Source organism: Dendrobates tinctorius, unplaced genomic scaffold (assembly GCF_039654945.1).
Source record: "Dendrobates tinctorius isolate UK_male_01 unplaced genomic scaffold, ASM3965494v1 ptg000036l, whole genome shotgun sequence".
Taxonomy (NCBI): Eukaryota; Metazoa; Chordata; class Amphibia; order Anura; family Dendrobatidae; genus Dendrobates; species Dendrobates tinctorius.
In genome coordinates, this window is record NW_027361704.1 from 14846623 (window position 1) to 14865411 (window position 18789).

Sequence of the window (18789 nt, forward strand, 5' to 3'; positions counted from 1 at the left end):
TAGATCGGTGCGAGGACCAGGGTGATAGCACTGGAGCACCCTTCAAATCAATACAAAGTTTGACCTGGTCTTGTTTTATTAGAAGTGTGGCTTTTTTCCATATACTGTATGAGTCTTGCTTACAGTTTGGTGACTTAGAAGCGTTGCCATCTTTATATAGGCCGCTCATACATGTAGGAAAATGTACACTGAAAATAAAGGGCAAACTCCCATAGAGCATATTGAGCCCAATAAAAACACTTTTTATTAAATACAATTAAAATATGTACAAAATATTTCTAACACTGAGGCTGTTGTGTCTAAAGCAGAGACATACATAGGAATATAAACAGCTCTACCAAGTGCATATTCTATAAGTTATGAGTCTTCCTAATGTTATTTAGTAATATGGGATAAACGTTTTCATCTACTTAAAACAGATGGGTAATACGGCCGAGTAGTTAACATGATAGACACACTTACATGCACTTGGCTCTGGTATTTATGATATCCCCGATGCCCCAATGCACGTTTTAATTTCCTTCTGTCAGGAGGCATGTGTTGGGGAGCAGTGGACATTGTTAAATAGTTGCAATGGGCCAATCACTCTGCTGGATGAAGGGGTGTGTAGGTCACATGATCGTAGAATCTGCTGCTCATGAGCGGAAGCTCTCACTATCACACGGTGCATGCGTCACTGATGTCACCCACATGTAAATGGTGCCCCTGCTCACAGACCAGTGGAACGCAAAGCACATCAACGCCATCATGGTGATGGTGCAAAGCGGGTCATTCTGATTTGGCCATTAGCCAGGAGACCAGTGGGACTGAAGCTGGTAGGCAGACCAAAGAGGTGTGTTCCTCAGGATGGATTCTTGTCTCCATTAACCTGAAAATATTGAAACCGTAGTTGGTGGGTGGAGAAACAACTCTGGATAAAAATGACCAAATTCATAAAAACATTTGATGACATGATTTACATAGGTATTCTGTCATGATCGAGGTGATTAATGCCTTTAAAAATGCACAAGTGCGGATTTATAAATTTTTTAAGGTTTTTCCCTCACTAATGAAAGCAGCCAACACTTTTTTTATTTCCTACTATTTCCCATTGCTAGATTTCTACTGGATGCATCGTGGATCAGTGTCATTAAATATATACACTCCTCCTCATAGAAATTGCAGCACAAAGAAGTAAAAGTCATTGAATTATAGAAATCACAGGATCGACAAAAATGTTAATGATATGCAAATGATGAATATGGAAACATTCTCAAAACATTTTAATTTTATTCAGTATTAAGCATCAGTGATGTTATTAATGGTTATCTGAGGAATGCTCTGCCACGCTGAATGCACTTGGGCACACAAAACTGCGAGATCAACTATTGGTAGCTCCCTTTGCAATTGCTGACCAATGATATCCCAGTTGTGCTTAAGCCCTTTACCCCAAGGCTTCATGGCCAGGCCACATTTTACAATTCTGCATTTATTTGTGAAAAAAATGGAAATTTGGTGAAAATGTTTAAAATTCATCAATTTTCAAACTTATAATTTGTATTCCTTTAAATCATAGTTATATCACACAAAATAGTTAATAAATAACATTTCCCACATGTCCACTTTACATCAGCCCATTTTTTGAAACATTATTTTTTTTGTTAGGAAGTTTGAGCAGTTCAAAGTTGACCAGCGATTTCTAATTTTTTCAACAAAATTTACAAAACCATTATTTTAGGGACCACATTATATTTGAAGTGACTTTGAAGGGTCTATATGACAGAAAATACCTAAAAGTGACAACATTATAAAAACTGCACCCCTAATGGTGCTTAAAACCACATTCAAAAAGTTCAGGTGCTTCACAGGAATTTTTAGAATGTGCAAGGAAAAAATGAACATTTAACATTTTAAGCAAAAATTTTACTTTACACCCCCCAATTTTTTTAATTTCACAAAAATGGACACTAAAATTTGTTGTGCAATTTCTCCTGAGCATGCCAATACCCAATATGTGGTTGAAAACCACTATTTGGGTGCATGGCAGGGCTCGGAAGGGAAGAAGCACCATTTGACTTTTTTAAATCAAAATTTGTTGGAATAATTAGCTGTCTCGTTTGGAGAGCCCCTGATGTGCCTAAACAGTAGAAACTCTCACAGATAGCCCAAATTTGGCAATTAGACTCCTCAAGGAATGTTTCTAGATGTGTGATGAGCACCTTGAACTCCCGAGTACTTCACAGAATTTTATAACGTTGAGTCATGAAAATAAAAAAAAATCACATTTTTTCCCACAAAAATGTTATTTTAGCCTCAAATTTTTTAATTGCACAAGCGTAACAGGAGAAATTGGAAGCCAAAATTTATTGTGCAATTTCTCCTGAGTACGCTGGTACCCCATATGTGGTTGTAAAGTACTTTTGAGGCACAGTGCAAATCTCAGAAGGGAAGAAGCAACATATTGAAGTTCAGATTTTGCTGGACTGGTTTGAGGGTTCCATGTCACATTAGCAGAGTCCCTGAGGTGCCAGAACAGAAAAAAAAACCGTAAGAGATATTATTTTACAAACTACACCTCTCATTGAATTAATCTATGGGTGCAGTGATCATATTGACACCACAGGTGGGTCATAGAATTTGATACCATTGGGCAGTGGAGAAAAAAAATTACATTTTTACCACCAAAATTTTGGCCACAGATTTTACATTTTCACACTGAGAAATGGATAAAAATGGCTCCAAAATTTGTCTCCCAATTTCTGCTGAATGTAGAAATACCCCATATGTTTCTGTACTGTAATGCTTAGCCACACACCGAGACTTGAGAGCTACAGTGCACTATTTGCCTCCTGGAGCGCAGATTTTCCTAAAATAATTTGCTGACTCCATGTGCAAAGCCCCTAAGTGCTAGAAGAGCAGAATCCCCCTCAAGTGACCTCATTTTTTAAAATTATACCCCTTTGGGAATTTATCTACAAGTGTCATGACAATTTTGACTCCATGGGTGTTTTCCAGAAACAAGCAGCAAACTACCATTGTACTGATTACCAGTACATTGTAGTGATCACTAAGTTATACCTAGTTCATGCTTCTGGAGGCACACACCCGTAAATTAGCTACATCGCTATGGAAACTACAGACATTTTGGCACTAAATGTGGTTTAGGCACACTGTGGTGTTCAGAAAGAAGGGGGGGCATTTGGATATGGGAGCGCAGAATTTGCTCAATTTCTTTGGGGGGAGCGAGGAGCCATTTAGCTTTTCCAGAGCCTTTATGCTACCAGTAACATGGAAGCCCCCTATATAGCCATTGACAGATGATGGACCTGAGTGGGGACTTCTTATGTGGATTGAGTTGAAGCTTTTATTCAGAATTTTTTACATAACGTTTGGGATCACATTTATTCTGTGCTTTACAAGGAACACTTACTTTGGGGATTCCATCTAAATCTCTGAGTAACGTGATTCAGATGAAATTCCCCGAGGTATTCGTTCACTATAATGAGGCAGCAGAGTTACTCTGGAATCCGTCTGGCCTTTGTTCAGCTGTGTCCTCCATTTCAGAATTGCACAAAACTGTGGCTGTTGGCACTTTTATTCACTCGTAAAAAGATGGACACTGTTGGATCACAGGCCAGTTTGCATTTACACTGTCTCCAACTGTCTCATTATAGGGGATTTTCTGCCGGTATTTCCATGTGAATTACGTAATTTAGAGATTTACATGGAAACCCCGATGTAAGCTCTCAGAACAGAGCACAGGATAAATGTTAGCCGAGCCTTACTGTGATCCTTGGGTGGTAGAATAAAAAAATCAACAGCAGGTGCAGAATTGGTTTTATTTTTTACGCAGTTCCTTCATGCGGCATAAGTGATTAGGTGACTTTATTCTTCGGGTAGGTGTGATTACAGCGATAAAAGGATTTATATTTTTTTATGTTTGGCTGCTGTCACACACTAATAGACGCCTTTTTTTGATGAGTTTTTGCATCACCATATTTTGAGAACTGTAATCTTTCCATATTTTGGCTGACAGACATGTGATAGCGTGTTTTTTTCAGGCTGAGTTGACATTTTTATTGGAATTATTATCAGACACATGACATTTTTTGTTCACTTTCTAGTCCGATTTTTGTGAGGCGGAAAGAACAAAAACCAACAATTCAGGATTTTTTTTTAAATGCCGTTCCGCTTGTGGTAAAATTGATAAGACAGCTTTATTCTTCAGGTCAGTACAATTACATCTATAGTACATGTATATATTTTTTTTCTTGGTTTGCCACTTTTATACAATAAAAACAATTTTATAGAAAAAATCATTAATTTTACATTGTTTTATTCTGAGAGCTATGACTTTTTTATTTTTTGGCTGATGGAGCTGTACTGTAGCTTGTTTTTTGCAGGACAAGATGATGTTTTCAGTGGTACCATTTTGATTTACATTTTTTTTTGCATTTTATTCTACTTTTTGTATGGCGACATGATAAAGCATCGTTTTTTCTCTTTTTTTGCTGTATTCAATGAAGGGGTTAACGAGTGGAACAGTTTTATAGGTCAGGTTGTTTCAGCCGCGTCAATACCAAATATGTGCACTTTTTTTTCCTAAAAATATTCATTTATAGGTACAATATATTATTTTTTATTTATTTTGTGAGGTTTTTTTTTATACTTTTACAGAAAAAATGTCACTTACTTTTTTGCTTTGTCACACTATGGAACTTTCACCTTTTGCAGTCTGATCGCTTGAAAAGCATAGTAAAGCAGGAGTTTTTCTGTACTTTACAAACTGTCAGCTCTGCACTGACAAACTTGCTACATCATGCTCTGATCATGATCTGGCAAGTTTGCTAGCTCTGGTGACCCGGATGTCATTATGACGATATAGGGTCACCATGGCAACAATCAGCCCCTTGCGATTACATCATGGGGACACCATCCCTCTGCTTGCCTGCTATATACTGCTATCGATATCAATTGCAGTATTTAGGAGGTTAAAGTGCTGGAAGCAGTGCAAGCACCACTCCTGCACTGATTGCCAGGTGTCAACTGTCAGAATTAGTTGACATCTGGTGGCGATAGCGCTCACAAAGCCTCTGTGAGCACAAAATCGCTATGACGTATCTATACATCCAAGTTCGGTAAGTACCATGCGACCTGAACATATGGCTATGTCTAAAGTCAAAAAGGCTAAAGTCAAGAGATACTGCAGGCCATGGTAGCACGTTTATACCACACAGGCTGCTCACAATATCATGAGTAACTTGTGGCCTGGCGTTGCTGTGTTGAATAATAGCTCCTGGGACACTTTCATGAAATAATCATACTATTGGTTCCAAAACCAAATTAATGTAGCACTGAGATGTTTTGTGTACCTGGAATGGAGAGTACAGGGATTCAGCTACCATGCATTATGCAAACTCAAACCAAAATCCTGGGAGTAGTGACGTTCCATTGTGAAGGCTTTCTATTGACCTCATGCCACCGCTCTCAAAGAATATCATGGTATAGCGCAAGATGTGAATGGAGGCCGGAATGTAGGTCTATCCTCTTCAGCAATGAGTCCTGGTAGTGTCTTAGCTGCAAACATAACCGAACATTGGCCTGGAGGGAGCATTGCACTGGTCTTACATCCAGGATTATAGTCTTTTCATTGCAGGTACTATAACAGCACAGCATTATATTGATTTGATTGTAAGGCCAGTGGTATGCTCATTTCACAAAAGTGCCCCAGTAGCCATTTTTCTACACAACAGTGACAGGCTGCAAGTTGCTCTTTCTACTGTGAGCAGCCCGCATGGCCTAAACCTGCAACCATCTCTGGACTCGTCTCCCATTTAGCACATCTGGGATTTCGTAGGTTGGCAATTGTAAAAAGAGCTGCCAGAAGTGGATCTTGATTTGGATGCCAAAGTGCATTCTGTGTGCAGAACATTTCTCAGATTACCATCAATAACCTCACTGATAACATGCCAAGGTGTACAACTGCGTGTATTTCTGAGTGTGGTGTTCACACTCCATACTGAATAAATCAAGGTATTTTGAAAATGTTCTCTCCATTTTTTCATCCTTTGCATATGATTAGCATGTCTATTGATCTGGTGATTTCAATAATTCCACAGCTTTTTCTTTGTGTTGCAATTTCAATGGCCAGGAGTGTTTATATACTCCAATTCTTACATGTTGTTTTTAAGCTGTTATCTGAATTTTGTTTTGGGTTTGCTAACAAGAAATACTGTACAAGTTATATACATTCCTATACCTGTCACCATATCGATCATTCTTTATTGTAGCATACTCAAAAAGCCTGGCAATATACTACGAGTGTTGATTGCTATTCCGTCCACGCCAATCTGCAGCAGTGAAACCAATTGCATATGTATGTCCATACATGAAATACATTTAGCACTTCTGCTGCTATGTTTGCCAGGTTTCAGAAGGGATATTTATTTGTCTGCTTCTCAAGTTCCACCTCTTACTAAATTCAGTCTTTTAAACTATATTTTGAATTCCCACCAAATAGAATATGTATGATGGGGGGATTATTTTATCTAGTCCTCATAATATTGACACATAAAAAGAGGGATGACCATTGGTTACCAACTGTTAGCGCTAATGGTAATTCAGACCGGCAGACTTCAGCTCTCAGTGGAATCCTTGACATTTTTCAAAAGCAATGACTGAGCTCTCAGTAATTCTCTTTCCTTTTGTCAAGAGACTTTGCCCCTTCATGTACACAGCCAGCCACAAGCAATTTTCCTTTTCCTTTCTGTTTTTGGAAAATGTATCTGCATATCAAACTCTTGACATTCATGGTTAAATGCATCCAAACCTCTGTCTAAAGCTGCCGTATGTGGACATAGGTGAGACTTAGTGGCCGATGGTGATTATAGTATAGTGCGTGCTTTTTAGTGTCGGAGTGTGTATCTGTTTCTTACCTGCTAAGTGGAGCCTGGGACGTGTCTACCTCTCCTCCTGCTTGCCTGTTCTGTTAACTAAATGTTTTAACTCTTCAATTTGTAACAATTAGTGACCGTTCTCCTCAGGTTACGAATGTTTGCAATGGAGATGTGATCAGGACATCATTTGATTTGTTGCAAACACTGGATTGGAGCATTCTGAGTGCGGACGCTGACTTCCATTTTTATCAGCTTAGTTTGACCCACACATTTCTGGGTGTAATGCATGTTCTTGCAGTTAAGAGCTAAATTAAGTGTGAAACCATGAATTACCAAAATGTTTCTGAATACAAAGACATGTATTTTCCTAACCATATCCCATAGTAATCACTGTGGATAGAGGCTTGAGCTGCTGGATACCTTAGGAAAAAAGAATAATAATTGGAAAAAAACAACTGAGTGAGATCCAATCCTCTAACAACAGCAATCGGATCTAACTCTGATTACTGCTGTTCACCTTCATAGATTCTGCTGTCAATCACTGGCAGTGGCCTTTATGTAATTAGATCCTGGGGCTCTGCATTTCCTCTCCAATTACTATTTACAAAGTCTGAAACCTTTTAAAAGTTGAGTAATGAAATGGATCTCTTAATGTGTGTAATCACATATGATTATGTTTACAAATGTGAATCCTCAATGTGTTTCTTTCCTTTCCATATACAATGGGTGAAATAAGCATTGAACACATAACCAATTCGATATATTTTTCTATAGGCACAATTGAGATATATTGATAGCTATATTAAACTCCAAATCTGTAGTAGTTCTATACAAATCCATAGTTCTCGCTCGATTTGGGTGAAATTTGGCACACCACCCACAGGAACAGATTACTGCACATGTTACATCTTTCTAGCATTCCCCCCATCAAGAGATTGGGGCCCCTAAAGTTAGGCCCTATACATATAATGGAGAAATGTGAAATCTGTAGTAGCCCGTTCTATACAAATCCACAGTTCTTGCCAGATTTGGGTGAAATTCGGCATGCCCCCTCTCCACCTACAGGGTCAGAATACTGTGCATTTTATATCTCTCTAGCGTCCCCCCATCATTAGATTGGGGCCCCCGAAGTTAGGCCCTATACATATAATAGAGAAATGTGAAATCTGTACTATCCCGCTCTATACAAATCCACAATTCATGCCCGATTTGGGTGAAATTTGGCACGCCCCCTCTCCACCCACAGTAGCAGAATGCTGCACATGTTACATCTCGCTAGTGTCCCCCGTCATGAGATTGGGGCCCCTGAAGTTAGGCCCTATGCATATAATGGAGAACTGTGAAGGTGAAAGTAAAAGTGCTAAAGAGAAAGCAACAGTTGTGACTGACAAATCAGTAAAATGCCAAAATAATAAAAATTAAAGTGGAAAATTTTTTTCTGTAGCACTCTGAAAATGTCAATTTCAGGGTGACACTGAAAATTTTACTTTAGCTACCATAACCAACAATTTTAACATATTTTCCATGAGCGAGGCTGTGGGTATTATAATATATATATTTACATCTATACAGTGGTGAAAATATGTATTTGATATGCTGCCAATTTTGCAAGTTTTTCCTCCTACAAGGAATGGAGAGGTCTGTAATTTTTATCGTTGGTACTCTTCAACTGTGAGAGATGGAATCTAAAAATAAATACCAGAAAATCACAGTGTATGATTTTTAAATAAATAATTTACATTAAATAAGTATTTGATACAATAGAAAAACAACTTAATATTTGATACAGAAATCGTTGTTTGCAATTACAGAGGTCAGACGTTTCCTGTAGTTCTTGACCAAGTTTGCACAAACTGCAACAGGGATTTTGGCCCCCTCCTCCATACAGATCTTCACCAGATCTTTCAGGTTTTGGGGCTGTTTCTGGGTAACATTGAGTTTCAGCTCCCTACAAAGATTTTCTTTTGGGTTCAGGTCTGGAGACTGGTTAGGCCACTTCAGGACCTTGAAATGCTTCTTACAGAAGCCTCTACAGGAATGGAGACATACAATTTTGTTCCTGGTATTCTAAAACAGCTCTTTGGTCTTGGCCATGTTGGAGAAGTTGGAATGTGATTGATTGAGTGTGTGGACAGGTGTCTTTTATACAGGTAATGAGTTCAAACAGGTGCAATTAATCTAGGTAATGAGTGCAGAGTAAGAGGGCTTATTAAACGAAAACTAACAGGTCTGGGAGAGCCAGAATTCTTGCTGGTGGGTAGGTGATAAAATACTTATTTCATGCAATAAAATGCAGTTTAATTGTTTTAAAATCATACAATGTGATTTTCTAGATTTTATTTTTAGGTTCCATCTCTGACAGTTAAAGTGTACCTACGATAAAAATTACAGACCTCCCCATTCTTTGTAGGTGAGAAAACTAAATCGATAGTGTATCAAATATTTTTTTCCCAATATGTCTGTGTATATATATATATATATATACACTCACTGGCCACTTTATTAGGTACACCATGCTAGTAACGGGTTGGACCCCCTTTTGCCTTCAGAACTGCCTCAATTCTTCGTGGCAGAGATTCAACAAGGTGCTGGAAGCATTCCTCAGAGATTTTGGACCATATTGACATGATGGCATCACACAGTTGGCGCAGATTTGTCGGCTGCACATCCCTGATGCGAATCTCCTGTTCCACCACATCCCAAAGATGCTCTATTGGATTGAGATCTGGTGACTGAGGAGGCCATTTGAGTACAGTGAACTCATTGTCATGTTCAAGAAACCAATCTGAGATGATTCGAGCTTTATGACATGGCGCATTATCCTGCTGAAAGTAGCCATCAGATGCCTGTTCTTAGCTGAGAGGAGTGGTACCCAGTGTGGTCTTCTGCTGCTGTAGCCCATCTGCCTCAAAGTTCGACGCACTGTGCGTTCAGAGATGCTCTTCTGCCTACCTTGGTTGTAACGGGTGGCAATTTGAGTCACTGTTGCCTTTCTATCAGCTCGAACCAGTATGCCCATTCTCCTCTGACCTCTGGCATCAACAAGGCATTTCCGGCCACAGAACTGCCGCTCACTGGATTTTTTTTCTTTTTCGGACCATTCTCTGTAAACCCTAGAGATGGTTGTGCGTGAAAATCCCAGTAGATCAGCAGTTTCTGAAATACTCAGACCAGCCCTTCTGGCACCAACAATCATGCCACGTTCAAAGGCACTCAAATCACCTTTCTTCCCCATACTGATGCTCGGTTTGAACTGCAGGAGATTGTCTTGACCATGTCTACATGCCTAAATGCACTGAGTTGCCGCCATGTGATTGGCTGATTAGAAATTAAGTCTTAACACACAGTTGGACAGGTGTACCTAATAAAGTGGCCAGTGAGTGTATGTGTATATATATATATATATATATATATATATACACACTACCTATTGAACCCGTTCTACGCCCGAGTTGCGAGCATTTTTATTGGTACATTTTTGTGCCATGTTAAAGGGAACCTGTCACTAGATATAACGCTGATAATCTGCAGTTAACTTTATCCCCGCCAGTGTTCAGTATTCCTTCATGGTGGTGGGGGTGGCGCTTATTCAGTCACCACTCTGAGTACACAGAGCAGCGGTTGTAACCGTGTCCTCGTCCCTGACTGACAGCTGGCCTCAATGTAGAGCCACTGTCACTCAGGGCTGGGGGTGCGGTTACAGTGGTCGCTCTGTATACTCAGAGCAGTGACTGAACTGGTGCCGCCCCTGTGACTGAAACCGAATGCTGGTGGAGAGAATAAAGATCATTCAACATTGAAATTTGACAGTTGAGGAAAACGGCGCCTTAGTCGGCGCATGTAGCGTGTGCGTATTGTTGACGGTGTATCTGAATACTTGACTAAAATGGTAGAATCTCTATCTCTCTTCCCTCCCCCACCGGTGAAGCAGCTGCTGCTGCAACCAACGTTGCTCCAACCGATATTCTAGCATGGACAAAAGGACACATCTTCAGTTATATATATATATTTATTTATTTATACATTTGTTCTCAAAAGTTTACATACCCCAGCAGAATTTTTGCTTTCTTGACCTTTTTTCAGAGAATATGAATGATAACACCAAAACTTTTTCTCCACTCATAGTTAGATAGTTAGTGGTTGGGTGAAGCCATTTATTGTCAAACTACTGTTTTCTCTTTTTAAATCATAATGACAATCCAAAACATTCAAATTACTCTGATCAAAAGTTTACATACCCTGATGATTTTGGCCTGATAACATGCACAGAAGTTGACACAAATGGGTTTGACTGACTACTAAAGGTAACATCCTCACCTGTGACCTGTTTGCTTGTAATTAGTGTCTCCTTATTATGCATCTTGAAACAGCCACACCACTAGTTTTCAGAGAGTCCAGTATTTCAGCTGATGTTATTTGTGGGTTTTTCTTTGCATTCCGAACAATTTTCCTGGCAGTTGTGGACGAAATTTTTGTTGGTCCACCTGACCGTGGTTTAGTTTTTACAGAGCCCCTGATTTTCTATTTGTTAATCACAGTTTGAATGTTGCTGACTGGCATTATTAATTCCTTGGATATCATTTTGTATACCTTTCCTGTGTTATACAGTTCAACTACCTTTTTCCGTAGATCCGTTGACAATTCTTTTGCTTTACCCATGACTTACAATCCAGAAACGTCAGTGGCTGGATGACAGATGCAAGAGTCAGTGTGCATACGAGCTGAGTGAGTTTCTGGGATCCAGATTAACCAGTAGAAAATCAGGGGCTCTGTAAAAAACTAAACCATGGTCAGGTGGACCAACAAAAATTTTGTCCACAACTGCCAGGAAAATTGTTCGGAATGCAAAGAAAAATCCACACACAACATCAGCTGAAATACTGGACTCTCTGAAAACTAGTGGTGTGGCTGTTTCAAGATGCATAATAAGGAGACACTAGAAGAAAAATGGAGGTGGACCGCTGATGTTTTGGGGATGTGTGAGCTACAGAGTCACAGGAAACTTGGGCAAATTTGAAGGAAAGATGAATGCAGCACATTATCAGCAAATACTGAAAGCAAATTTGCAATCATCAGTCTGGAAGCTGCGCATGAGACCTACTTGGACGTTCCAACATGACAAAGATCCAAAAGACAAGGCCAAGTCAACCTGTCATTGGCTACAGCAGAACAAAGTGAAGGCTCTGGAGTGGCCTTCTCAAACTCCTGACCTCAACATCATTGAGCCACTCTGGGGAGATCTCAAGCGGGAAGTTCACGGTAGACAGCCCAGGAATTTACATGAACTGGAGGCTTTTTGCCAAGAAGAGTGGGCAGCTTTACCATCTGAGAAAATAAAGAACCTCATCCACAACTACCATGAAAGACTTCAAACTTTGTTGATGTTAGACGCGGCAATACACAGTATTGAGAAATGGAGAATGTGATCTTTTGTCCAAGGTCATTTGGATGTTTTGGGTTGTCATTATAATTTAAAAAGAGAAAGCACAGTAGTTGGACAATAAATGGCTTCACCCAACCACTAACCATGAGTGGAAAAAAAGTTTTGGTGTTATCATTTATATTCTCTGAAAAAAGGCCAAGAAAGCAAAAATTCTGCCGAGGAATGTAAACTTTTGAGCACTATTTGTGTGTGTATGTGTGTGCATAAATGTATATATATTGTAGGGATTCGACTTGCTCAGGTGCAGCGGGAGACAATCATGAGACAGGTTCTTCCAAAGTTCATGAGGTTTATTTGGGTCATAAACCCATAAAGCAGCGTATCACCAAAAATAGTCTTTAGCTTAGGCAAAAAGAACACAAACGTCCGTTGCTTCTGACTCAGACCAGGAGTCTCAGCACACATGGGAGGCTTAGTCCTCCCCACCTACAACTGCCTTGTTCAGGAGCAGGCTACATTCTAAGCGTGTAGCCACACCCACGAACCCAGCAGCTGATTGGTCACGTGACAGTGACCTCACCACAGGTCCTTGCAAAACATTAGTAATCAATATCTATTATGCCTTATCCCAGTATTGCTGCTGGAGGAGGCAGGTGTGGGGTGATGCTGCAGTCCACAGGCTGGGATGAGGGGGTGTTCTAATGTGCAACGCGCCTCTGCGGGTGTCCAGTGCTACTGCTGGTATCCAGCGCTGCTGCCCAGTGCTGATGCAGATGGCTGCGGTGCCTGGTGGTGTTGCGGGGGTCTCTAGTGCTGCTGGAGCTCTGCCGACATTTTGTGAAAGGCCAGAGCCCCGGCAGTTCCATCTTGAAGAAAAATATAAAATAAAATATTTTATTTACTCTATATATCAGCAAATTCATTCATATATGTCCACATATGTGTGTACGTGTTGTAGGGATTCAACTCGCTCAGGAGCCACGGGAGTAAATGAGGAGGCACATTCCTTTTTAAAAGTTCATAGGGTTTATTGCTCCATAACCCATAAACCAGCACATAACATAAGGAATAGCCTTTAGCTCAGGCAAAAGCAAGTATAAGTGTCCATGATTTCAGGCTCAGTCCTGGAGCCTCAGCAAACACAGGAGGCTTATCCCTCATCACATACAGCCAATATCCACAGGCTTCGCCGGGTCAGAAGCCTCAGCACGTGGTCTTCAGGAAGGTAGCACACCTTCCTCCACATAGGCCTGCCGAGACCTTCTACAAGGCCCAATCAGATCCATGTGCTCTCTCTCATGTGACCGGACCTCAGGTACCTTATATGGTCCATAACCACACCCACAGGTGATAACATGGCTATGACCTCACTAAAGGTTCTATTACACACAGCCACACATATACTTTATTATGACACTCTTAAACACACCCCTGGGTGGGTTTGTAGGTAACTAGGTCCGCCCATCTCTCTAGTTACCTGAAGACTTCTCCCTTATACATTGAAGCAACACCTCAGCAATATCATTGCTGAACAACACATAAATCTCCATCCCAAAGCCACCCTCTTTGGGATACATAACGGCCATTCCGTATTCTGCCATTCATCCTTTCTCCTGGGACACCCACACAGCGCCCCCTAGCGGACTCACTGGTTACTACACCACATACCTCCCCCCTCTGTTCAAACTTGTGGGGTTGAACACACAACATTACACCAGGGTCTCGTGACCGGGCACTCACTACACCTTGCCCCACATGTCGAGAGAACCGTCTCCATCTGTTATACGGCCTCGTTCCTACGTTAGACCTCCCTCACCTGCAGTGGTCAGAATATCGGTCATTGGCTTTGACCCTCCAGTCACGGTCTGTCTGCATCGTCAGACACTGGTTAGTCACCATCCTTTATCTACGCGTCTTCTAACAAATGGTACCCCACCACATCAGAGTTTACTTTTCAGTACATTAACCTCACAGTTCTTTGCATCTGCTGTCTCTGTAGCAACCTCCAGTTCACACTGTAATCTACGGTGCAACGTATTGGCATGTGGAGCCTCTTTCTCTACTTCTTCCACCTGGTGTTTCAACTGTTTCAGACGCACCTCATTTCCCTCTGCCAGGTCTTGGTACTGCTCAGAATTACGCCTTTCATCATCCATTTGCCTTAGTACAACCTTCAGTTTTTTCTCCGTACGACGTACTTGTTTGCTAGCAGTTTGTCGCACTTTAATTTCTGCATCAAGCTGTTCCTCCAGTAGTGCAACCTTTGCTTCTACGTCCTTATTCTGGCGAACTAATTGCTGAAGGGCATTCTCATTCTTCTGAGCATTACTACGTTCTGTCTTCAGATCAGCATCCATCTGGTCAGCCTGAAGTGTGGCCTTTCTCAGCTTGTCATTGGCTAATTCAACGTTGCCGTGTTCTTCCTCAAGCTGAACGATGCGAGACTCTAACCGCCTGTTTTCTTCCAAAGCCGGAGCACTTTCACCTCTGTTGTTGACAGTCACATCAGCCAGTTAATCTTTTTCCTGCTGTACTTGTCTTTTAGCTCCATCTGCAAACGAATCACCTCTGCTCCAATACTTTTCGGTTTCTTTTTGTCTTCACACTGTTCCTCACTCGGGCCTGGCCGCTGTAAGTCTTCGTCCCACTTATTCTCCCGCAGAAGACCTCTTACAGTTTCTGTTATTACTCCTTCCTCTTCTCTGAGGGACTTATTCAGACCTTGCCATGATGCAAGGTGACCTTTGAGCTCGAAGACTTCTTTCTCTAGCTCATGCAGTCTGTGCTCCCTTTCTCTCTCAGAGCCACAGTCACCCCTAGAGTCTGAGTCACACCGATCATCCGAGTCAACCCTCCAGTTACCCTCTGACCGTGTGTCCACTCGAGTCATCTCATCTCCCAGCCCACCATCTGTCTTGTCACGAGACGTCAGGTCCGTCAGTTGGGCAGATATACTTTTTTCCCGGTCAGTTCTACTTCTGACCTGTCCACTTAGGAGGCGTCACCGTCTCAGCGTCCGCTGGCCCCACAGTCGAAACGTCTCCATGGTCCGACCATATGTCATCAAGCAACACAATGTCCCGGCCCCTCTCCAAGGCATAGACTAAGTCTTGTGGTATCCCGCCCCCTTGGCACACACCACCTTTGGTACCCTCAAACATTACTCGGTCTACTGCATAGTTCACCGTGACCCCATGTTTACAGCGAACCCTGGCGTTTTTCTCGGTCAGAGATAAAACGAGCGGAGTTCCTGTCAGAGTTACCTGACTCTCTGAGTCCAGTCTACCAGAGACTCCTTCCCGGTGCAGCATCACGGTACACACCTGTGGCCCTTCATTATCCGGAAAATACATGCCGCACTCCTCAAAACTCATAGACTCACTGCGGTTCCCCAGACATACCCACTGAGGCAACCGGTGCTGCCATTTCCTGAACCACCCCAATTTGGGTCACTGCCCCCTCCTGGGACTCCACCCCTTTTTGGGTTACCACCCCAATTTGGGTCGTCACCCCCTCCTGGGACTCCACCCCTTTTTGGGTTACCACCCAAATTTGGGTCACCGCCCCTCTCTGGGACTCCACTTTTTTGGGTTACCACCCCAATTTGGGTCACCACCCCCTTCTGGGACTCCACCCCTTTCTGGGCCACCACCCTGATTTGGGCCACCGCCCCCTTTCGGGATTTCCCCATGTCCGTTCTGCAGAACTTCTTATGCCACAGTTCACACAGTACAGTTTGTCTTTTTGGGCTGGTACTGGCCCTTTAAGCACGACACCACACCAGTTCCTTCTGGCGCTGCCACAGCTCCTGCTGTCACAAATCACTGACACCACTGGCTGCTGTTAACACACAGCGGCTGGTGTCCTCTTTGTAACCCCGCCGAGTTACAGGAAGCCGCTTGTCCCCTTCGTAACCCCGCCGAGTTACCGGTAGCCGCTTGTCACCTTCTTGACTCCCACTGAGCCACCGCAGGCTGAGTTAAGAGAAAAAAAAACACACAAAACTTATGTGTCCTTTCTGTGTGCTATTCAGGACGTTCCGTCTCCACCTGAGACCGTCCAACACACAGGGCGCACCGGGTGCTGTTCAGGGAGCGGCCCTCCTCCCAGGGTTTCCCAACACACCGGCCTCACCAGGTCCAGGGGCTTAGCGGGTGCTCTTCAGGACATCCATCTCCGCCTGAGACTGCCCAACACTCACGCCTCACCAGGTCCAAGGTCATACCACGTGCTCCAGGGAGTCGATTCTTCTCCTAGAATCTCCCAACACTGACCCTCCAGGACCTTGCTCACTGAACCCTCCAGGTACACCGTCTTTCCCACTGACCCATGTCAGTACAACACGAACACCTGTCTGTTACCTGTGTCAGCCACACAGGTCCTTGGATACCTCTTGTCCACAGAGGCACCCTATCAATCACCAGTCTCTTTCTCACTGACCCTGGTCAGTACAACATGGTTTTCACGACCGTCACCTGCTGGCCGCGCAGGTTCTCGTACCCCTCTACCGCAGAGGTGTCCTATAAGTCTTTTCCACTGACTCCACTCAGCATATCACACGCCTTTCCATATCGTCAGCCCTCCTGGCTCAGCGTTGCCAGCACTGCAACATGAGTTTTTGGAAACCGTTGCCTGTAGCAACCGAACTTTGCAGTCCTCTGCCGTTGCTCCTAGCAACAAGTCTACATTTCCTGCATTCTCCACCAATTGTAGGGATTCAACTCGCTCAGGAGCCACGGGAGTAAATCAGGAGGCACGTTCCTTTTAAAAGTTCATAGGGTTTATTGCTCCATAACCCATAAACCAGCACATAACATAAGGAATAGCCTTTAGCTCAGGCGAAAGCAAGTATAAGTGTCCATGATTTCAATCTCCGTCCTGGAGCCTCAGCAAACACAGGCGGCTTATCCCTCCTCACATACAGCCAATATCCACAGGCCTCACCGGGTCAGCAGCCTCAGCACGTGGCCTTCAGGAAGGTAGCACACCTTCCTTCACATAGGCCTGCCGGGACCTTCCACATGACCCAATCAGATCCATGTGCTCTCTCATGTGATCGGACCTCAGGTACCATATATGGTTCATAACCACACCCACAGGTGATCACATGGCTATGACCTCACTAAAGGTCCTATTACACACAGCCACATATATACTTTATTATGACACTCTTAAACACACCCCTGGGTGGGTTTGTAGGTAACCAAGTCCGCCCATCTCTCTAGTTACCTTGAGACTTCTCCCTTATACATTGAAGCAACACCTCAGCAATATCATTGCTGAACAACACATAAGTCTCCATCCCAAAGCCAACCACTTTGGGATACATAACGGCCATTCCGTATTCTGCCATTCATCCTTTCTCCTGGGACACCCACACATTGCCCCCTAGCGGACTCAGTGGTTACTACACCACAGTGTCTATACGGTATGTATATAGTGTATATGTGTATATATGATCCTTAGATTAGTAAAGTTGTTTTTAATCAACATGGAAGAGAATGGTATAAGTGGCTATCGGATAGCAGATTTTTATGGTCATAAATTAAGTGCATCTATTTCAAAACAAAAAGAACAGTTTCTGGGCTTACTAAAATTGCTCTGTGATTTTACAGGATCCCAAAATGAGCCTCCATCATGCAATGCCAATGCAGTGAGTTGTCCATCTGCTTGTGCCTGCAGCAACAATGTGGTTGACTGTCGGGGGAAAGGACTTACGGAAATCCCAGCCAATCTACCAGAAGGCATTATTGAGGTGTAAGTAATCATTTTATTGTAATGTCATTAGCTCTGGCATACCTGATTTACACATGAGCCAACTGCACCTCTGCAATTACAGTTTTACAAGTATAAATTCATATAGAACAAAATACTAAAATACAGTGTTCTTTCTTCAGTAGGCATGTACAGCACATTACTTACTTTCATCTTGATTAATGTTTAAAGGGTTTCTAAATTAATAAAATGTATGCAGAACGAGTGAAATAAGGTCATCTGTACACCTTGCATAATTAATATACTATATTTTGTGCATAAGATGCACCCCAAATTTTGAGTTGAAAAATAGGAAAGAAAACTTTTTTTAATAAAATGGTGGTGTTTCTTACAATCCAGGCATCTTATTGCTTACTGGGGGTGGTGGCTGTGGTGAAGCGGGGTCCCAGGGTCGCTGTTAGCAGATGCAGGAGTGGGATGATACTGCAGACCCCAGAATGGGAGAAAGGGGTGTTCGGTGGAGCAGGGTCGCAGCTGAAGGAGGCAAGAGTGGCGCTGCGTGTGTTCGGTGGTGCAGGCCATAGTGGAGCAGGGTCCCAAGGTCGCAGCTGGAGGAGGCATGAGTGGCGCTGCAGGTGTTCGGCAATGCAAGGGCTCCGCCAACATTTTGTAAAAGCCTACAGCCCCCGCACTGTTTACTATCGGGTGGACTCTGGGAAAATGGCTGCCGGGGCGGCGCATGCGCAGATGGAGATCTTGGCGCTGAGATCTCATCTCCCGAGATCTCCATCTTCACTGCATCCACGGCCATTTTAC

The 18789-nt window shown here is 42.7% G+C and overlaps 1 protein-coding gene across 2 annotated transcripts in view; it reads left to right on the top strand.

Annotated features, from left to right (window-relative positions):
* SLIT3 (slit guidance ligand 3) overlaps positions 1–18789 on the top strand; it is a 1050869-nt gene that overhangs the window by 719250 nt on the left and 312830 nt on the right. For both annotated transcript variants that reach the window (XM_073573732.1, XM_073573731.1), the window contains exon 9: positions 17874–18015. In XM_073573732.1, the coding sequence (XP_073429833.1) occupies positions 17874–18015 (142 nt within the window). The remainder of the gene's footprint in view (positions 1–17873; positions 18016–18789) is intronic.